General features: G+C 38.0%; 1 protein-coding gene across 1 annotated transcript in view; it reads right to left on the minus strand.

The window, feature by feature from the left end:
* GBE1 (1,4-alpha-glucan branching enzyme 1) overlaps nt 1-17696 on the minus strand; it is a 279857-nt gene extending 262161 nt beyond the window's left edge. Inside the window, exon 1 of the mRNA XM_021689411.2 lies at nt 17372-17696. Within this exon, the coding sequence (XP_021545086.1) occupies nt 17372-17505 (134 nt within the window). The 5' untranslated portion in view covers nt 17506-17696. The remainder of the gene's footprint in view (nt 1-17371) is intronic.
* Nucleotides 17697-18714: the final 1018 nt, after the last annotated feature.

Genomic DNA, 18714 nt, shown 5'->3' on the forward strand with positions numbered 1-18714 from the left:
CACACACACACACACACACACACACACACACACACACACACACACACGGTGGAGGGGTGGGAGAGGGAGAGAGAGAGAATGAATGAATGCCAACCGACCGGAACTTAGAAAGTTAAGGGGGAAAAAAAAGATCATACAGCACCCAATCTGTTTCTGGCTATTTGCATCTCATCCACATTTTTACTATTTCCAAGGTTATAAATGAACCTTAATTAAAAAATAAAGTAAAATAAATAAAATAAAACCACAATGTCATTAATAGCAATCAATTCACAATATATCCATATGAAAACATCTCTTTGATATCATAAAATATTAAGTGCCTAAAATTTTAATATTTATATTGTATTTCCAGCCAGAACTTTCCATTAATGCAAACGGCTCAGTTTGCATTAATATATCATATATGATATATCATATCATATATGATATAATAATATATCATAATGAGTAGCGTTACAAGCTTGAGAAATATTTCGTTCAACAACATTTTTTTTTTTTTTTTTTTGGCCAAAGAAAAAGTACTCAGACCTGGAGTGAATCACGTTGTGATAGAGCCTCCGTTGTATTTTAAAGTGTAAATTCTGTTTTAAGCTTTTCCACTCTACTTGAGAAAGAGCAACGACAAAATTCCCAAATGTCAACACAGATGGAAGTTGAGAGGAACAGCAATGAAATTTAAAATGCAAACTATAACCCAAAAAAAGAAGTACTCTTCCTTTCTCCTTTTTAACACTATGATGACTATCCCCAAAGAGAAGAAAATCCCCATTTTCTGCCATGTTTCTACACAGATACCAACCAGCACAGTGAATAGGAAAACATTTATTCCGACTTGGATGAGACACGACACAAACGCCATTATACACACAAACACACATATAATATGTGTGTATATACAAATGTGTAATACATATTTATATCATAGTCAGAGTTCAAATTTTAGAACTGAGATCTCTCTATATATTCCCTACAGTCACTTGAAACACTTGATATTGTAATAGATATTTCAAAATCTACTTTGGTGTAAGAGTGGCTAATGATAACAAAGGCTTTCTCTTGGATGCCTCAGTTTACCAGACTCTCCCCATTAAAAACCTAAATCCCTCCGGAGTATATCATTATTACTGAATACCAAAAGCACTTTCAAGAGCCTCAACTTACAGTGCTGCTTTATCTCAAGCCGAAATCAACCTGAAATCATGATCATTCGGGATGGCAATCCAGATAATTTGTTTCACTCACTTTCAAGAGACTACCTTAAAAAGGAATTTGCTAACTATTAAATGAACTTGAATGAGCCCCTTTTTTTAAATCAGTGAAACAGCCTCTCATTCTAGTGTTAATACTGTTGTTCAAGCACATTTTGTGGACAGCTTTAAAAGTTCAGGTGGAAAGTTAAAATTCTATTCATTAAGAAAACAAGATCTAGTTTACAATCTAACAAACTAACACAGATTTGAAAAAAAATAAAAACTAGACATGTCTTCCTCTCCTTAGTAATAAAAATAGTATTTTTGTAAAACAAACTAACATCAACAAATAGGCTTACGCATCCCAGCATTTGCTACGCCATAAAAAAAAAAAAAAAAAAGACATTCCTAGGAAATCTATATAAAATTTTAACAGTGAAGGTGAATGAAGCCAGCAAGGATAGAAATTACTACTGGCCTGGCTGGAAAAGCATGTTGGGCCTGAGGCGAAAGAAGTTTTTTAAATAGGAGAATGTTCTGAAATAGAAAGCATGTTAAATAGAATTGCCTGAGGACGGTTAGGAAATGAAAAATTACACTAACTGCATTGGGAACAGCAACCTGATAAAAGCACAATGCACAAATTACAATCTTCTTCATGAGTAGTATTAGACATGAGAAAGGTTAAGCTGTATGTGAGAGAGGTTTTGCCCACCACAGGCCACTACATAATAGAAGAATTACTTTCAAGTGTTTCTAGGGACCCTCCAACAACGATGGTAATAAATATTTCTGTATTTCTAATATTACGGAACAAACTGGACCAGACCCCCAGTCAACATCTACTTGCAAAGCACGCCCTGAATAAAAACCTCTATTCTAAGCTCTCTGGAAAACAGCTAAAAGACAATAATGTGTTCCCTAAATATATTCCTCTCTTCTTAAATTCAAGACACACATCCAGCATCCCAGGGGTGCACAGTGAGTCAGCATGTACTGAGCAGCTATAATGAGGAGAACACAACACTAAAGAGAGAAGGAAACAGCATTCCATTGGAAGAATTTGGCACTTCATGACCACAAATGCTTTTATAAACAGTAATGTTTTTTATTATTACAGGGGTAACTATTAAGTATGAAAAGTGAGCAGGAGCAAAATAAATAAAAAGCATAAATACTGAAGAAACTACCATGTAGACAAAATAAGAAAAGCAAGTCACAAAGAAAAGGGCATAAAATACAAAACACTCATGTTCATGCATGCACACCCACCCACAAGACATGTTTCAAGAGTGATCAAGGAGCAATCCTTCCAATCCTTCACTCTTACAAGCAGAGACCAACTCTGGAATAATGCAAGTCATAATGAGTCACTGCAAATAAGCTAGATTTTAGGCCAACAACGTTAGGAACAGATATCATTGGCTGAGTCAAAGTAAGGCTGGCACATCCTAGAAGGTCCAGGACCATTACAGCACAGAGGAGCTACCTAATTTCACTTTATCAAGAAAGACCAGATTTACTTTGGCTGTTTAGTTTCATTTTGTGCTTGTTTTTGCTTTATGGGACAGATGTAATGCATTTAGCATATGAAAATACGAGATAAGTAAGAATCATCTAAATGAAAAGGGCCCTGTGGACAAGCCATGTCAAATCACTTGGGGAAGACATGACCACCTAGTTGGCTCCAGTTAATTAAGTATGTGGCATATCTCCATGTTTACACTTACGACATCCCCTATTTATATTTCTCTTCAAGTATTAAGTATTAAAAACAAGTCACCAGTCAATAATTGCTGACTCCCTCTCTTAGGCAAATTCAGAATCACCATGGGAATACTTCCCACCGTTGTCAAGAACACAGAGCTGACTGAACCTCTCTCCCTCAATCTTTCCCTTCATTGTCTTTATCAGTTATACCAACTCTTTCTAGAAAAACTCTTCTTCCAAATATATAATATTTTGAATATACTGGGTTAAACAATATATACTATGAAAGTAATTTTATCCATTCCTTTTTATCTTCTCCCATGTAGCTACTAGAAAATTTGAAATTACATATGTGGCTGATATTATATTTCTATTGAGTAGTGCTGATCTAGGTGAGACACTTAGGGTGGGGTCAGGAGGAGGCACTCAGCATTCATGTGCATTTCTGAGACCTTCCTGACTGGGTGACAATCATTAAAATATCTCCCTGACTCATTCAGGAATGGGTGCCCTTAGCTTACTTAGGAATTGCTTCATTGCCCTCTAAAAGGAGTCCACAATCCCTTCCAAAATGTGTTTCTCTGTTAAAGAAATATGCTAACAGGCTATCAAATATGATTTATGACCTATTTTAAAGGCTTCAGTTCTTACACAATGTGGCAATTCTTACACAAGCATATTTTGCAACTGAACCATTTTGCGAGTAAACTTTTACTTAAAAGCAACAAAAACTGTCTTGAAGTCACAATGATTACTGCATTATAGTTTTAATAAAGAATAATGTTTTAGCTATCATATTCTTTGACACCTTCCAAAAAAGTCTCAGGCTTTGTCCACATTCGTCAAGACTCTGTCCTTCTTTTACAGAGAAATGATTTTAAGAATTTCAGGCAATTCAAATGAACTTCTATGTGGTACATACTCCCCTTCCTTAACAGAACAGGATATGCTTTCATCTGTCTTATACTGAATTTTATGCACAAATATCTACTATAACTGCATTTATTCGTTCATCTCCCCAGTTAGAGCTCCTGTCAGAGAGGAAGCCTACTTCACTCATAATTGTCCTACTATCACATAGAGAAATGCCTGGGACAATGAAGATGTTGAAAATAGGTTTGCTAAATAAGCAAATTAATAAAACAGCCTATGACTCAGATGTGCACATATACCCTGGAACACCAGCGTGGGGAATACTTTTCTCGATGTAGACATTTTCTATATCTTATCCTAAAGAAGTATATGCAACATTGAAACTCACAATTCAGCTGTGAGAAAAAGTAACTCTGATAATGATAAAATAAAACTCCCTTTACCTACTGTAAATAGAAAAAAACATCGTGACCATTATAAAATTAAAAATCTGGTAAAGTATATGTGTATAAATAATTTATTTTCAAAAAATTACAACATATAACTTAAATATTTATAGAATAAAATTTGGCCCATTACTAACTCAGTTTTAAATTGAGGTTGGGGGGCGCCTGGGTGGCTCAGTCGTTAAGCATCTGCCTTCGGCTCAGGTCATGGTCCCAGGGTCCTGGGATCGAGGCCCCGCATCAGGTTCCCTGCTCGGCGGGAAGCCTGCTTCTCCATCTCCCACTCCCCCTGCTTGTGTTCCCTCTCTCACTGTGTCTCTGTCAAATAAATAAATAAAATCTTTAAAAATAATAATAATAAAAAAATAAATTGAGGTTGAGGTCATGCTGTGCCTTGCTAATCAAAGTACTGTGAAATAACAGCACCAGCATCAGCTGGGAGCTTCTTAGAAATGCAGATCTCAGACCCAGTGCACATAAAATGATGTGTACATAAATTGTAATAGTAATTATTATTATTGTGATGATGACAACTTATCGGTAGAGTTGGCAGAAGTCTCTTTTAGATACTCAGTGCCTCATATTCATCACAGCAAGTAATTAGAATGAACAAATCCTCAAAAGTTCCACTTTACTTTTCTGTTTAAAGATGGGTAAATTTTTAGCTATCTTACTCATAAATTTTACAAATTTTGCCAAATAATGTGCTAAGAACTTTCATCTCTCAACATCTAAGCAATTTCTGTCTGGAAATTGACATGCTCTGATTTCTATTATAGTAATAGCACAATGAATCTGACAAACATCAAAGTAAATATTAAGATTGAAATAAACCAAAGGCTAATCTCAGTTAGATAAAAAGCAGCTAATCTTAAGGAATATTAACATAATTTTAGTTAAGATTTAACACATTCATTCCTACAAGTAAAAGTATAACAAAAATTTTTTGAAGGTTTGCTTGTTATTTAAGCCAAGTAAACAGACAAAATGAATGAAACTTTGTTTTATTTATTTATTTAAAGATTTTATTTATTTATTTGACAGAGAGAGACACAGCGAGAGAGGGAACACAAGCAGGGGGAGTGGGAGAGGGAGAAGCAGGCTTCCCACAGAGCAGGGAGCCTGACGCGGAGCTCGATCCCAGCACCCTGGGATCATGACCCGAGCCGAAGACAGACGCGTAACGACTGAGCCACCCAGGCGCCCCTGAAACTTTGTTTTAAAAAGCAGTATTTTTTATAATATAGAACTGAACAATATGTGATACCGACAAACAGGTGGGTTCTATGGCATGAAATAAGACAAACCTTAAGAAGTCAAATTAAAATTCAATCTGCATATGTTTACAATATAAATCAATTAATGCTATGGCATAAGAAAAAATATGAAAATTAAATATTGAATAAACTGTAACACAAGATGACAATTGTCATCATTCATATATTTCAGTGACACCTAACTAAACACCAATTTATTTTTGGCCAGGTCACTTTCTAATACAAGTTTGTCAGTTTACGATCTTTAAAAAAGAATCAAATATCCATAGGCAATAAAATAAATCTCAACCTAAACCTCAAGCCTCACATAAAAATTTACTCAAAATGGGTCATAGACTTACATGTAAAATGTAAGCAAATAAAACTTCCAGGAGAAACATTAGAGGAAATCTTCAGATCCTAGAGCTAGGCGAAGAGCTCTTAGCACAATCCATAGGACAACAACAAAAAAATCAATAATTGGACTTCAGCAAAATTAAAAACTTTTCTGTTAAATACCCTCTTTAGAAGATGAAAAGGCAAATGTTTGCAAAACAAATATCTGACAAAGATCTTATATCTAGAATACATTTTTTAAAAGTCTCAAAACTCAAAGGTAAAAAAAAATCAACCCAATTAGAAAATGGACAAAAGGCATGAAAAGACCTTTCACCAAAGAGGATCTATAGCTGGCAAGTAACACTTTAAAAGATTTTCAACATAATTAGCTATTAGAAAAATGCTAATTAAAACCACAATGATCTATCACTATACACCTATCAGGACTGTTAACATTAAAAAAAGTGACGATACCAAATGTTGACAAGGATGCAGATATACTGGATCTCGCATATATTTCTGATTGGAATGCAAAATGGCACAGACACTATGGAGACGTTTGGCAATTTCTTATAAAACTAAACATATTCTCGGGGCGCCTGGGTGGCTCAGTTGGTTAAGCGACTGCCTTCGGCTCAGGTCATGATCTTGGAGTCCCTGGATCGAGTCCCGCATCGGGCTCCCTGCTTGTCAGGGAGTCTGCTTCTCCCTCTGACCCTCCCCCCTCTCATGTGCTTTCTCTCTCTCATTCTTTCTCTCAAATAAATAAATAAAATCTAAAAAAAAAAAAAAACAAAAACTAAACATATTCTCGCCATATGACCCTGCATTCACACTCATAGGCATTTCTCCCAGAAAAGTAAAACCCATATGTAAATATTAACATCTCAACTTTATTGCAATAATTTTAATAGCCAAAAACTAGAAATAATCCATAGGTCCTTCAACAGGTAAACAGATAAACTGTGGTACATACACACAGTAGAATACTATTCAAAAAGGAACAAACTATTGATCTATGCAACTTGGATAGATCTCAAGGGCATCATGCTGAGTGAAAAAAAGTCAATCATCAAAGACTGCATATTGTACGATTTAATTTTCATATCATCCTAAAAATGAAAAAAAAATGTTATAGAGATGGAACACAAACCACTGGCTGCCAAAGTTTAGAGATGGGGGAAGGGAATAGTGTGAGTATAAAAGAATGAGGGCGTTCCTTTAGGGCCTTGGATGTAATAGTTCCATATCATCATTATGGTGGTGGTTAAATCATATACTTTTTACAACATTCACTTTTGGTAAAATTGAGAAAAAGTGGATACACATAAATAAGTGCATGTAAAAAAAAACTCATGAAATCTGAAAGAGGGCTGTAGATTGTAACAACGTTCACTTCCTGTTTTGAGACTGCAATATAGTTATGTAAGAATATTGCCATGGGGGCAAGCTTGAGAAAGGGTACAAGAGCCTTCTTTCTTTGAACTATTTTGCAAATTCCTATTAATCTATAATTATTTCAAAATATTTCTTTTTTAAATCCAGTCTAATACTATTTGCAGTTCTCTAAATTCACTCTATTTTTAAATGTTCTCTAACCTTTTCTTTTCTTTTTTTTTGGCTCATATTTTTTTGTTTGTTTTTAAAGTCTTCTAGCTCTAAAGGTACTCTGGATCTGCTACAACAAAACTTCAGTTATTTTAATACTCTTGTTTCTATGTACCTCCTGCTTACGTGTTGCATTTGTGAGTAGAGGTTTACCTAATACTGCATGGATAGCATATAGTTTTCAATAAAGGGCACCTTAGGGAAGTGAAGCAAAAAGAGATCTGTTAGTTTCATTACACTCTTATCGCTAGCAAGCACAATTTTAATTTTAAACAACCAACATAACACTGCCAACTGAAACAGTCAAGAGGATGGAAGACTCCCATGTGTAAACAACAACAAAAATGTACAAATAACAAACGTATCAGAGATTTTTAGTGCAGAAAGATCAGAGCTAGGAAAAAAAAAATATGGAAATGACAAACATGAACTCATTTGTGAACTTCCAAAATCCTGGAATAATAACCAATCCTCTTGAGAGAAGACTGTAAAACAATTAAAAACCGATAGTAACTCAGACATTAGTTACTCATGATCTAAATAATAGTACAGAACAATCATGGAGGGTAGGCCTATAACCTCCTAGAACAGAAAACCTATTATGACCCCAGACTCAGCAATGATCTTCTACTCTGACACCAAAGAGAAATTGGCACTCTTCCACAGATTGCTCTTTAGTCCTATTATCAAAGACAAAACACTAAACTTGCCTATGATGATAAAATCCTATATTTATATAAAAAGTCTGTGCTAAGTATGTTGTGAGAATGACAGTCACACATCTCAAGCTTTCAAAAGAAAAACATAGGAAGGTATACTGTTAAAGCCTCATAAATGAGCAGGTCATTAGATAACAAAAGACAATTTGTTTAACAATTGAGCGTAAATTAACTGACATCTTTATTTTTTTTTAAAGATTTTATTTATTTATTTGAGAGAGAGAGAATGAGAGACAGAGAGCATGAGAGGGAGGAGGGTCAGAGGGAGAAGCAGACTCCCTGCCGAGCAGGGAGCCCGATGCGGGACTGGATCCCGGGACTCCAGGATCATGACCTGAGCCGAAGGCAGGCGCTTAACCAACTGAGCCACCCAGGCACCCTAACTGACATCTTTAATTTAGTTCTTCTTTCTAACCTCACAAATACGATATAACTTAAAGATAAATCAGATCATTTTTTAATGAACCCAAGAATACATGAAAAGTTATTAGTAATCGACAAACTCATTTCCTCTCAAAATATTCTCATTATTTTTTAAGAGTAATATATCTGTGAAATTAAAAGGAAAAGATAGTGGTGTTCCCAAGTCTTGGAGCCAGGTAGCTGAGGAGATCCAATCCGCTCATTTTGGACCAGAGCAGTCAAAAGTCTCTATATTCCTCTAAGAAAAAAAATCCGGAAAAAATACAGATCGGGTTTAGAAAAGCAAAAGCCATAACTCAGAGATTGGTGATATTGAGGGATGTGGCTGTAGACTTCTCTTGAGAGAAATGAAAACATTTGGGTTCTGCTCAAAAGGTTTTGTACACAGATGTGATTTTAGGGAACTACAACATATAGTCTCACTAAGACTTTTCACCTTAGGCAGAAGAAGTGTTCTTTTTGGAGCAAAGGAAAGAGCTCTGGGATGCTCTGACAGGTGAGGCCAAAGGACTTTTCTCAGGAAAGTGTATATAAGGAAAAGCCTTTATTATTGAGGCTCACTTTCAGCTAAGAATGACCATGGGACAGTTCTGGTCAATAATTTGTAAACAGGAAATTTAACATATGCTTGGCTAAAATGGACAGGATAAACTGGCATGAACGTGCTCCTGCTAGGAAGACAAATGTGGGGCCTACATGTGCCCTGCCATCTTCTAAGCATAAGAATAAAGACCATGGGCAAAAGACAGTAAAAAGATAAAGGATGGCTCAGTGCTAAAGCCCAAACCATTCACCTTCTCTTTCTTTGTGAAAGATACAAAGTTCTACTTTAATAACTCAGTTTGTGGGATTTTCTGTTAATTGAGGGCACATTGGGTTTTCTGTTACATAGACCTACATGCATAACTGATTTTATTATGCTTCTGTAACAGAGAATGTACCTGTATTACTCTGTGATTCATAATTAAATATAGCCTGTGGCTGTTGTTTATAATTTATGAAAATGAAAATAAATTAGATATGATATTGAGTAACATATGATTTCATTGGTAAAAGAAATATTTAATTCTCACTTGCTAAATAGTTGGAAAACTTCAAGGTTACCTATACAAGAAGTGTACCTGTGTACTTGGTTTCTGATTATCATATTTTATTTATTTTTTTAAGATTTTATTTATTTAATTGTCAGAAAGAGAAAGAGCATAAGCAGGGGGAGTGGCAGAGGCAGAGGGGGAAGCAGGCTCCCTGCTGAGCAAGGAGCCCGAATTGGGACTCGATCCCAGGACCCCACAATCATGACCTGAGCCAAAGGCAGGCGCTTAACCAACTGAGCCACCCAGGCGTCTCTCTGATTATCATATTTTAGATTACAGACCTAGAGTACATATCCAGAGACTGTGACTCATTGTAATTTCTGTTCAATGGATCTACTAAAACACACATGAATATTCCATTTTTCTGTTTTATGCATTTCATTGCAAAATCAAACATATTGAAAATAACTATAATCATAAAGTAAAGAGAGATAAAAGACAAGGCAAGATACAGGACTTAAATTTTATTCTTACTAATAGATTATATGTTCAGATTCTGCTGGACAATTTTTTCATTTTCAAACTTTTAAGCTGCTGTTATATATTTTTTCTTATTTTCAAAGTTATTCCTGTTTATCAGTAAACTTGATATGACCATTCCTCCAACCATCCAGAGTTCAGGAGGAAGAAAATCCCTGTAGCTGTTTGATGCCCAAGAATATGAACAGTTAGCAGTCAGATGAAAGACGAGAAAAGATGGAAAAGGAAGATCAAAAGAAGAGTGATTGTGAGCTTCAGCAGGCTAGCAGTTACCTCTCTCTCTAAAGGGACCTTTGTGCTCATTATATCCGGGACTCGTCTTGCCTTCAGCTTATAGTAAACACAGGCAATTGCCTTCTCATTTCCTCTCCAAATTAAGGATCAAGTTTAAACATATTCTTTTCCTTGTATACTAGACTGTGATTAAAATTACCACCTCCTCACCTCATTGACACAATGGCTCTACTAGGAAAAAAGAAAGAACCCCCTAAGGGCATGTACTGTATGGAGCACTGGGTGTTATATGAAAACAATGAATCATGGATCACTACATCAAAAACTAATGGTGTAATGTATGCTGACTAACATAACATAATAAAATTAAATTAAGTTAAAAAAAAAAAAAAGAAAGAACCCCCTAAAGATGCCATCCAACAAAATGGAAGAGTTGTGGAGAACTTCTAGTCATGTTACTTACCTGATGGTTGATTTCAGGATACAGCATTAAAGAAGCTAACAAAAATAAAATCTTTTGAAAATAATATCCTAGTGAATATTTATGATGGGAGGCTATTTTGCTTATAATATTATCATCATCAAATAACTATTATTTACTTACTAAGGATCTTTAATATATGCCTAGTCCTCAGGACACTCCTAGAAGGTAGGTCCCATCCTTCAGAAAAAGAAACTAAGGTTCACAGAGGTTGATTAATTTGCCCTCAGATTCAAAGCTATTAGCACATATGAGAGCTCAAGTTCAAGCTTCATCTTGCCCTTATACTTTGCAACATATACACAGCAATATTTTTATACCTTTTCCCATTTTACATGTTAAGAAACTAAATTCAGAATCTAAATTATTCTAATCATTTAAACATCAAAAACACTAGTTTTAGTCTAGTCCCTATAACTTAACATCAAATAAGATGCAATGTAATTATATAATAAGTTAATGAATGTAGATTGTAATATTAACATGTGTTTAATGTGGTTTTACCTTTTATTAATGTACTTAGTTCCTGTTACTCTAAATACAAAACAGAATATGCTGCTTTTGGATGTTAAACACAAAAGAACCCTGGATTCAAACAGTGGTAAGCATCTACCGACAGGTAGACATCACAAGAAGAGAATGTACTCTTTAGTAAAAAATAAACTTAACTTTTGAATGAACTGGTAGCAGCAATTCTCTCCAATGAAAACACTTTCATGTTTTCCTTTAATATCTATAAATGTATAATTGAAGTTTAATACATGCTTTCAAATAACAGCAGCATGATATTCTTATCAGTCTAAAACTATAGGACATTTCACAGGGACTATATTAACATCTCACTGACTAACTAGGACCAGCTTGGTGGGAGCTGAACTGAATCCTCTAAGAAGTTATCACATAAAGAGTCATTTCTCAGGAGGTGGTACAGCAGGCACCAGAGCCTAAACTAAACCAAAATGCTCCATCAAGTCATTTTAAGGCACTTTGAAAATGAAAAGAGGTCAGAGCCTCTTGCCCATCACTGTAGAAAATTTGGGAGTAACTGGAGTTAGTACAGATCTCAGCTGCAAAGGGCAAATAAATCTACTAGTACAGAAGAGTGGGCAAGATACATCTTGTAATCTTTAGATTTTTTTTCCCTGCCTTCTAGAATCACTGACATTTGACTTTCCTCAGAGCCAACAACTTGGCCAGGCACTGAGAAAAAAGTGCATCATGCAGCTATGATATAAAACTTCTGTGCTGTGAGAATCAATTTTTGGTGTGGCTGCTGACACACCAAATCCAAAGTACTTTCTAACTCTGATTAGGTACCAATGTAAAAGCTATTTTCATTTCTAACAAAATGGTGATGTTCACTGTAATTGTAACACTTTTAGGGTCACAAAAACCTCTCCTCCCCTTCTTGGGCACACAATTTGACATCAGGCTCTCTCGAACTGTATATCCTTTCAGTGACTAAGCCTTTAGGCTCTGTGGAAATATCTAATTAATAATGATTTTCTTGATTTTCACTAGTTATCTTTAGCTCTTTACTTGAACATATATTTCCCTTCCCTAGACTATCATACATAATCCTCTGGTAACTACCATTTCTTCTCTGTTCACTCTAGCACTCCCCACATTTTTAGCTTAAAGTAGGTTGACCTGAGATTCATTATTACGAAAAAAGAGAAAAATAAATAGACTCAGATCACATTCATGCAAATACTATCCTGTTTCCTATAAGCCAAGTATGGTTCTATGGACTGAGAAGACAATAGTAAACAATACAGAGAAAGTGCCCACCCATGGGAGCAAACGATCTAGCCAGGGATACAAAAGGGCAGAAAGACAACTACATTACAGTGGATGAACATCCTTAGGAGGGGGTGTTCAAGGTGGTAGACAAGAAGTGAGGCTCCTCAGCCAGGCTGGAAGAAGATATAAGGATGGGGAGAAATCAGGGAAGGTATATATCTGTAAGCTGCTTCCAGAAGCACGTATAGGAACATATAAGATAGAAGCAAAGTATGCATAAAACAGAACAAACAGCATGTACAAAAGCACAGCTGGACCCATGTCTAGACCAAAACATGTGGCTTCCAACACAGAATAATATTCTGGCACATTGCCAACTGACACCCTTTAAACATTTGTTAAAGATCTATTTAATGGGGTAGAGGAAAATTATATTAATAAAAATATATAAAAGGGTTCACTTATTAATTCATTTCCACTGAGCTAAAGGAGTCACTTCTTTTTTTTTTTTTTTTAAAGATTTTATTTATTTATATGACAGAGAGACACAGCGAGAGAGGGAAGACAAGCAGGGGGAGCGGGAGAGGGAGAAGCAGGCTTCCCGCGGAGCAGGGAGCCCGATGCGGGGCTCGATCCCAGGACCCTGGGATCATGACCTGAGCCGAAGGCAGACACGTAAGGACTGAGCCACCCAGGCGCCCCAGGAGTCACTTCTGATAAAAATCAAAAATGTTTCCGGTTCTTAATCTCTCTTGCCTTTTATTCATGATTTTTCTAGACCCCTACCTTCTTGTGAGCCCACACAAAGAAATGAAAATCTTCAATATTTAAAAAGGGGTACATGCGTAAAATGGGTATATTTCCAATTTATTCTAGTGATACTTTAGTGCCCCTTATAGAATGGCTCTGACATCTGAGTTGCCTCTCTAGACCCTTAGGCCCCCTCTGGTTAGATGGTACAGAGTGAGAAGGAAGGTCCAAAAATGAGGCTAAAAAGGTAGATGGAGACCGGATAATACAGAATCTTGCACATCATGAGAAGTAGTCTGTGTTATACCTTAAAAGCTACGGGGAATTGTTGATGAAATCTGAAAAGGAGGAGCAACGATGAGGCTGTTTTTGTAAACCAGGCTAGAGATGTTAGCAACTTGAGTAGGATGATAGCAGTAAGAATATAAAGTGGCATGTAGTTGAAAAAGAGTTAGGAACTATAATCAACTCTACTTGGAGATAAGAAGAAAGAAGAGGTGAGAATTAAGGATAAGTGTTAAGTTTTTTAGGCTTGAGCAGATGGTAGATAAAGATACCACACACAGAGATAGGGTATAAAGGGACAAACAGGTTTGGGATGAAAAACGCTAAGTTTGGTTTATGCATGTTGAGTTTTGCACTTCTAGGACATCAAAATGAAGGTATTTATAAATATGACCGAGACCAGGAGATCTGAGGGTGAAGATAGATGTGGGTAGCCTCAGTACATAAATGGAATCCATGGGATGGAGGAGAATGTCTAGGGAAAGTATATAAGCAGACATACATAAAAGGACATAGGGAAGAGCCCTGAGAATCTCTTACGTTAAATGGTCAGAAAGAGAGGAAAAACCATCAGAGGTAATAGAAGAAAAGCAAAAGATTTTCATGGCTTCAAAGATACAAGAAGTGGCCCAAAATGTCCAATGCTAGAGATAAAGAAGGAAAGAGGTATCCACTAATTACCAAGTAGTCACTGTTTGTGAAACTTGCTGAAAATAGTTCTAGAAAGAAAGATTAATCCCACCTGCAGCCACGTGAATTTAAGCACTTGACCTTGACCAAATCTCAGGTTCTTCAGCTGTAAGTCATGAAAAATAAAAACCCTTCCTGCCTCATGGTTTTGTCATCAGTATTACATTAAAATCTAAAAATACTATATAAACTTTAAACAGAGGGTATAGACAAGTGCTTTTGCAACTGTGTTCTTCTTTAAGTTGTTCACAAATGTCAATTCTCTGTTTCACACACATGGCTCAAAAGTCACATTTGACTTACACTGGCCAATATAATGTATCAGCAGAAGTTACTCTTTGGGAAAAGCTGTAAGAAACAGTGCATAGTTTAACATGTTCTGTATTCCCTACAGCTAACATTATAGCAGCATGTTTCAAAACGAAGCTTTCATCATCCTAAATCCTTGAGTGATGACCAAGAGAGACTGACACACATTGGCATGTAATATAGGGACAATTAATCTTACTGTTTTAAAACACCAAGATTTTGAAATTATGATCACAGCAACTAATTGCAGTATAAATAACAGGTGAAAAAAGGACAGCCAAAAGGAAAATCCCATCTTAGAAGGTAATCAATGAGACATCATCAGGACTATCACACGCACTAATGTACTAATTTTTATTTTATGTCACAGAGTAATTCATTAAGCCTCACACTTGATCTGACATTCTTACAGTTACAGAAAAGGTAAACAAGAACAACAAATGTACATAACAGAATTGTTAACGAAAATGCTTTCGTTGGGAAAGGATGAGACAGTCCATCAAAGACAAGAAACTAACTCCCCCACCACCATTCTTAAATACCGTTGTTTGTGCCCTAAATTTTCTTCACTCCTTAAGGTTCTACTTTGCACCTGAATGACTGGCTGTATATCTATGTTAGGCCAAAGACACAATGCACCAGTGGGTTATTAGAAATAAACAGAAAATCGAAAAAGTAACCAGGACCAAACTTTATGAGGGAAGAATTTTTTTATTCTTCACATGTTAACAGTCAATAAAAATTGCTACTGCCAAATGCCAAATTAGTACTTGATATGCCTAAATGGAACATGTGTGCTGGAAAATGGCAATTACTCAGAACCAAGTCCAGAAGTAGAATCCAGGTCAGAGTGAGGCACAAGGGCCCACTGGACCAGCCTTTTCACCAAGGACACTGGATTGCCCTCACTTCCTTATTTGGGCCTTTGACCCTCCCATTAATTTTGACAAACCATGAAAGAGGATCATAACTGCTTCAATCCCAATGGAGTTGAAGTGAATTACATGAAAGAAACACTTAACAAGGGTTGTTTGTCTGCTGTGATCTTTTTGTTTTAAAGAAGGTAGGGAAACAAACAAAACATCCCACAAGTCTTCTTTTAGAAATGTCTTTGTCATTTACAAAGCATACAGATAAATTAGGATCATCATTAATAAGCACATCAAAAAAGTCTGACCACCATCTTTTGCTCTAAGATTTTTTGACTATTTCTAAATCCAATTTTGAACCATGAAGATTATGCACTCAGTCACTTTGAAAGCATAAATTGTAAATACTGAAAGCAATTTCATAAGGCTGTGTATGGGCCCAATAACCTGATTAACTGAGCAACAGCTCAAGGTGACTACTTTGAGGAGGGCTCATTCATTAGGATATACAAGCTCTGCAATGAAGTGTTATATTGAACTTTGTCCCCAACTTCTTTTGTTCATAGGGAATCCTTAATAAACAGTTGCAATTCCAAGTCGTGAACTTAAGATTTTTTTCCCAAATTCCAGATCAACCCTGTTTCATGACCCCCTAATACTGCTTCTTGCCACTAACTAAATGGCCATTTTTCTGGGGCACCTGGGTGGCTCAGGCAGTTAAGCCTCTACGTTCCGCTCAGGTCATGATACCAGGATACTGGGATTGAGCCCGCATTGGGCTTGCTTCTCCCTCTCCCTCCCCCTGCTTGTGCTCTCTGTCAAATAAATAAATAAAATCATAAATAATGGCCACTTTCTATTACTTGAAAATGTGACTATGTATATTCTTTTGCCATGGTAGTTTTCCTCCTGGAGTCACTTGGCTAAATGGGCAGAAACCATTAAATCACAATGTGCTTATCTCACAAATGTAACTACTATCACTAGTATAACAACTATTTTAATCTTAAAAACTATACCTCTGAAGTTGAGCGGGCTACTAGAATTATTATCCCAGCAACTTAACTGTGCTAAAACAATTTACTACATAGCACGATAGGGAACAAACTAAAGCTAAGGCTCCTAAATCGGCTTCTACAAGTTTGGCTTTCTGGGCCTTTCTCCCTCTTCGGGATGGCAATACCAGACACAGACAAATGTCGCTGACAAACGTTGCCGTACGTTTACTCATCAACGCCGGCCCGCGGGGTCGGGGAATAAAGTGTTCAAGATACGCTTAATCTTCCCTGAGAGAGGAAATATTAAGGAAAGAACAAAAACTGCCTGAAAGAATCCTGTTGGATGTAAAATCACAGTATTTGCAATGAAATAAACAAAAATTGTAAACGCGCGATTACACACGCCGGGTGCTATGCACACGTTAATTCACGGGGCAACACTGTGAATGGGAAGGTCAGAAAACCTGCAGTGGCTTTGCCTCCCTCGGTTTCGCACCGGAGGAAACTAGCGCTGGGAGCCAAAGCACGCACGCAATGGCGCAAAACCGCGGATATGAAAGGAAGGGAGAAGGGATGAGGGAAGTTTATTCAGCGCTGCCACGTCTAGTCCGGGGGCCAGAGTTACCACACCACTACTCTGGAAGCCACTGGATCCAGGTAACGAGGTCAACTCTACGCCCACCCAAAGAAGTTGTTACCCTCCAAGGTAGGGGGCGGGGCCCAAGAGGCGGGGCCGCTAGGGGGCGGGGCCTGCGCGAACAGGGGCCGAGGGGCGGCCCGAGCCTGGAGCCCGCGCCTGGAAGGCAGTCTGTCCCGCTTAGAGGAGAAGGGGGATGGGGGGGAAGAGTGCTGAGGTGGCGTCAGGTGGTACCTGCGCTGGAAATCCAGGGCGAAGGGTTTCAGGTACGGGTCGATCTCCAGCAGTCGAGCTAGTTCCGGCACGTCCGCCAGGGCTGCAGCCAGCGCCGCTTCAGAGCAGTCGGCCCGAGCGTCGGAAGCCGCCATCTTCTGGTGCAGCCCGAGTAGCCGAGCCCGAGAGGGTCGATTGGAACCTGAGCGGGAACTGGAGCTCAAACTGGGAGGAAGGCGGCGAAGGCGGAGCCGGAGGACGCTGAGGCGAGCTTCGGCGGCCCAGGGCCCTTTATAGCGGAAGAGAACTGCCGTCTGCACCCCCGTCCTTTCCCCCTTCTCCTCCTCCCCCGGCGGCGGGGCGGAGCGGGACCCAGGGTGATTCCCGGACGCACCTCCCCAAGTGGGGAGGGGGGTGCTGTTAAGCGCCCAGGGCCCTCCGCCCACTCACGCGGCTAGCACCTGAAGGCTGGGGAGACCTGCCCCTTCCTCCCCAACCTCTGGGCCAAGGCCACCCTGGCAGGCGGATCCCGGCCGCCAGCCGCCTTAGCTCAGCCTTTCCCTCCCTTACCCTGACCCGTACTCGGCTCCAGAGCTAGCCCTCAGCTTTTCTTCTGTAAACAACTCCTACTGGTGGCATCCTTTTCAAATGAATGTGTGGTTTTCTTGGAGGGGACCTTCTCAGAGTTCTGAGAATTTGTTGTTAGGGCAGTATTGCACACAGATCAAATAAATTCACTGAGGGGAACAGTCGAGTATGGGTACAGTAATACCTTTGAGAATATTCACACCATTGCCTAACCAGAACTCCTGTAGGTTTTTCCTGTTGCATGAATTAACCAAAAAAGTCAGGATCGTGGAATGGTCCCAGGGATACTATAATGTTCTGGTTCTATTCTCTGGGTTGCCAGTGGCTGAGAATTGAAACCATGCCAAGAACTTTGCCCATTTACCACACCTCATAAAGAAATAAAAGAAAGGTAAAAACAAAAACACCTTTTTGCCTTAGTTTATAATTGTTAACATGTTTTTCAACGATTAAACAGAACTATCCTTGATAAGACAAATGGTATAGGGAAGAACATTAAATTGGATTTCAACTGTACCACTTACCAATGAAGTGCTAATGCAAGAAATCTCTCTTCCTCTTGGCTTAAGAAGGGGGAAGCCTATGTAAACTTCCCCAATTGGAACTTCCTTATGTTCTTTCATTCCCATTAACTGACTTCTAGCTCAATGATTCTTTTTGGAGAATACAAAATTGTATGTACATGGAGAGAATTGGGCCCACCAACCCAAGAGTTTCCAAATTGCTTTGAACCTAGGAACTGGAGAGACTTTGAGTCTCTTTCCCAGTTAAGACGG

This window comes from Neomonachus schauinslandi, chromosome 1 (assembly GCF_002201575.2).
Source record: "Neomonachus schauinslandi chromosome 1, ASM220157v2, whole genome shotgun sequence".
NCBI lineage: Eukaryota > Metazoa > Chordata > Mammalia > Carnivora > Phocidae > Neomonachus > Neomonachus schauinslandi.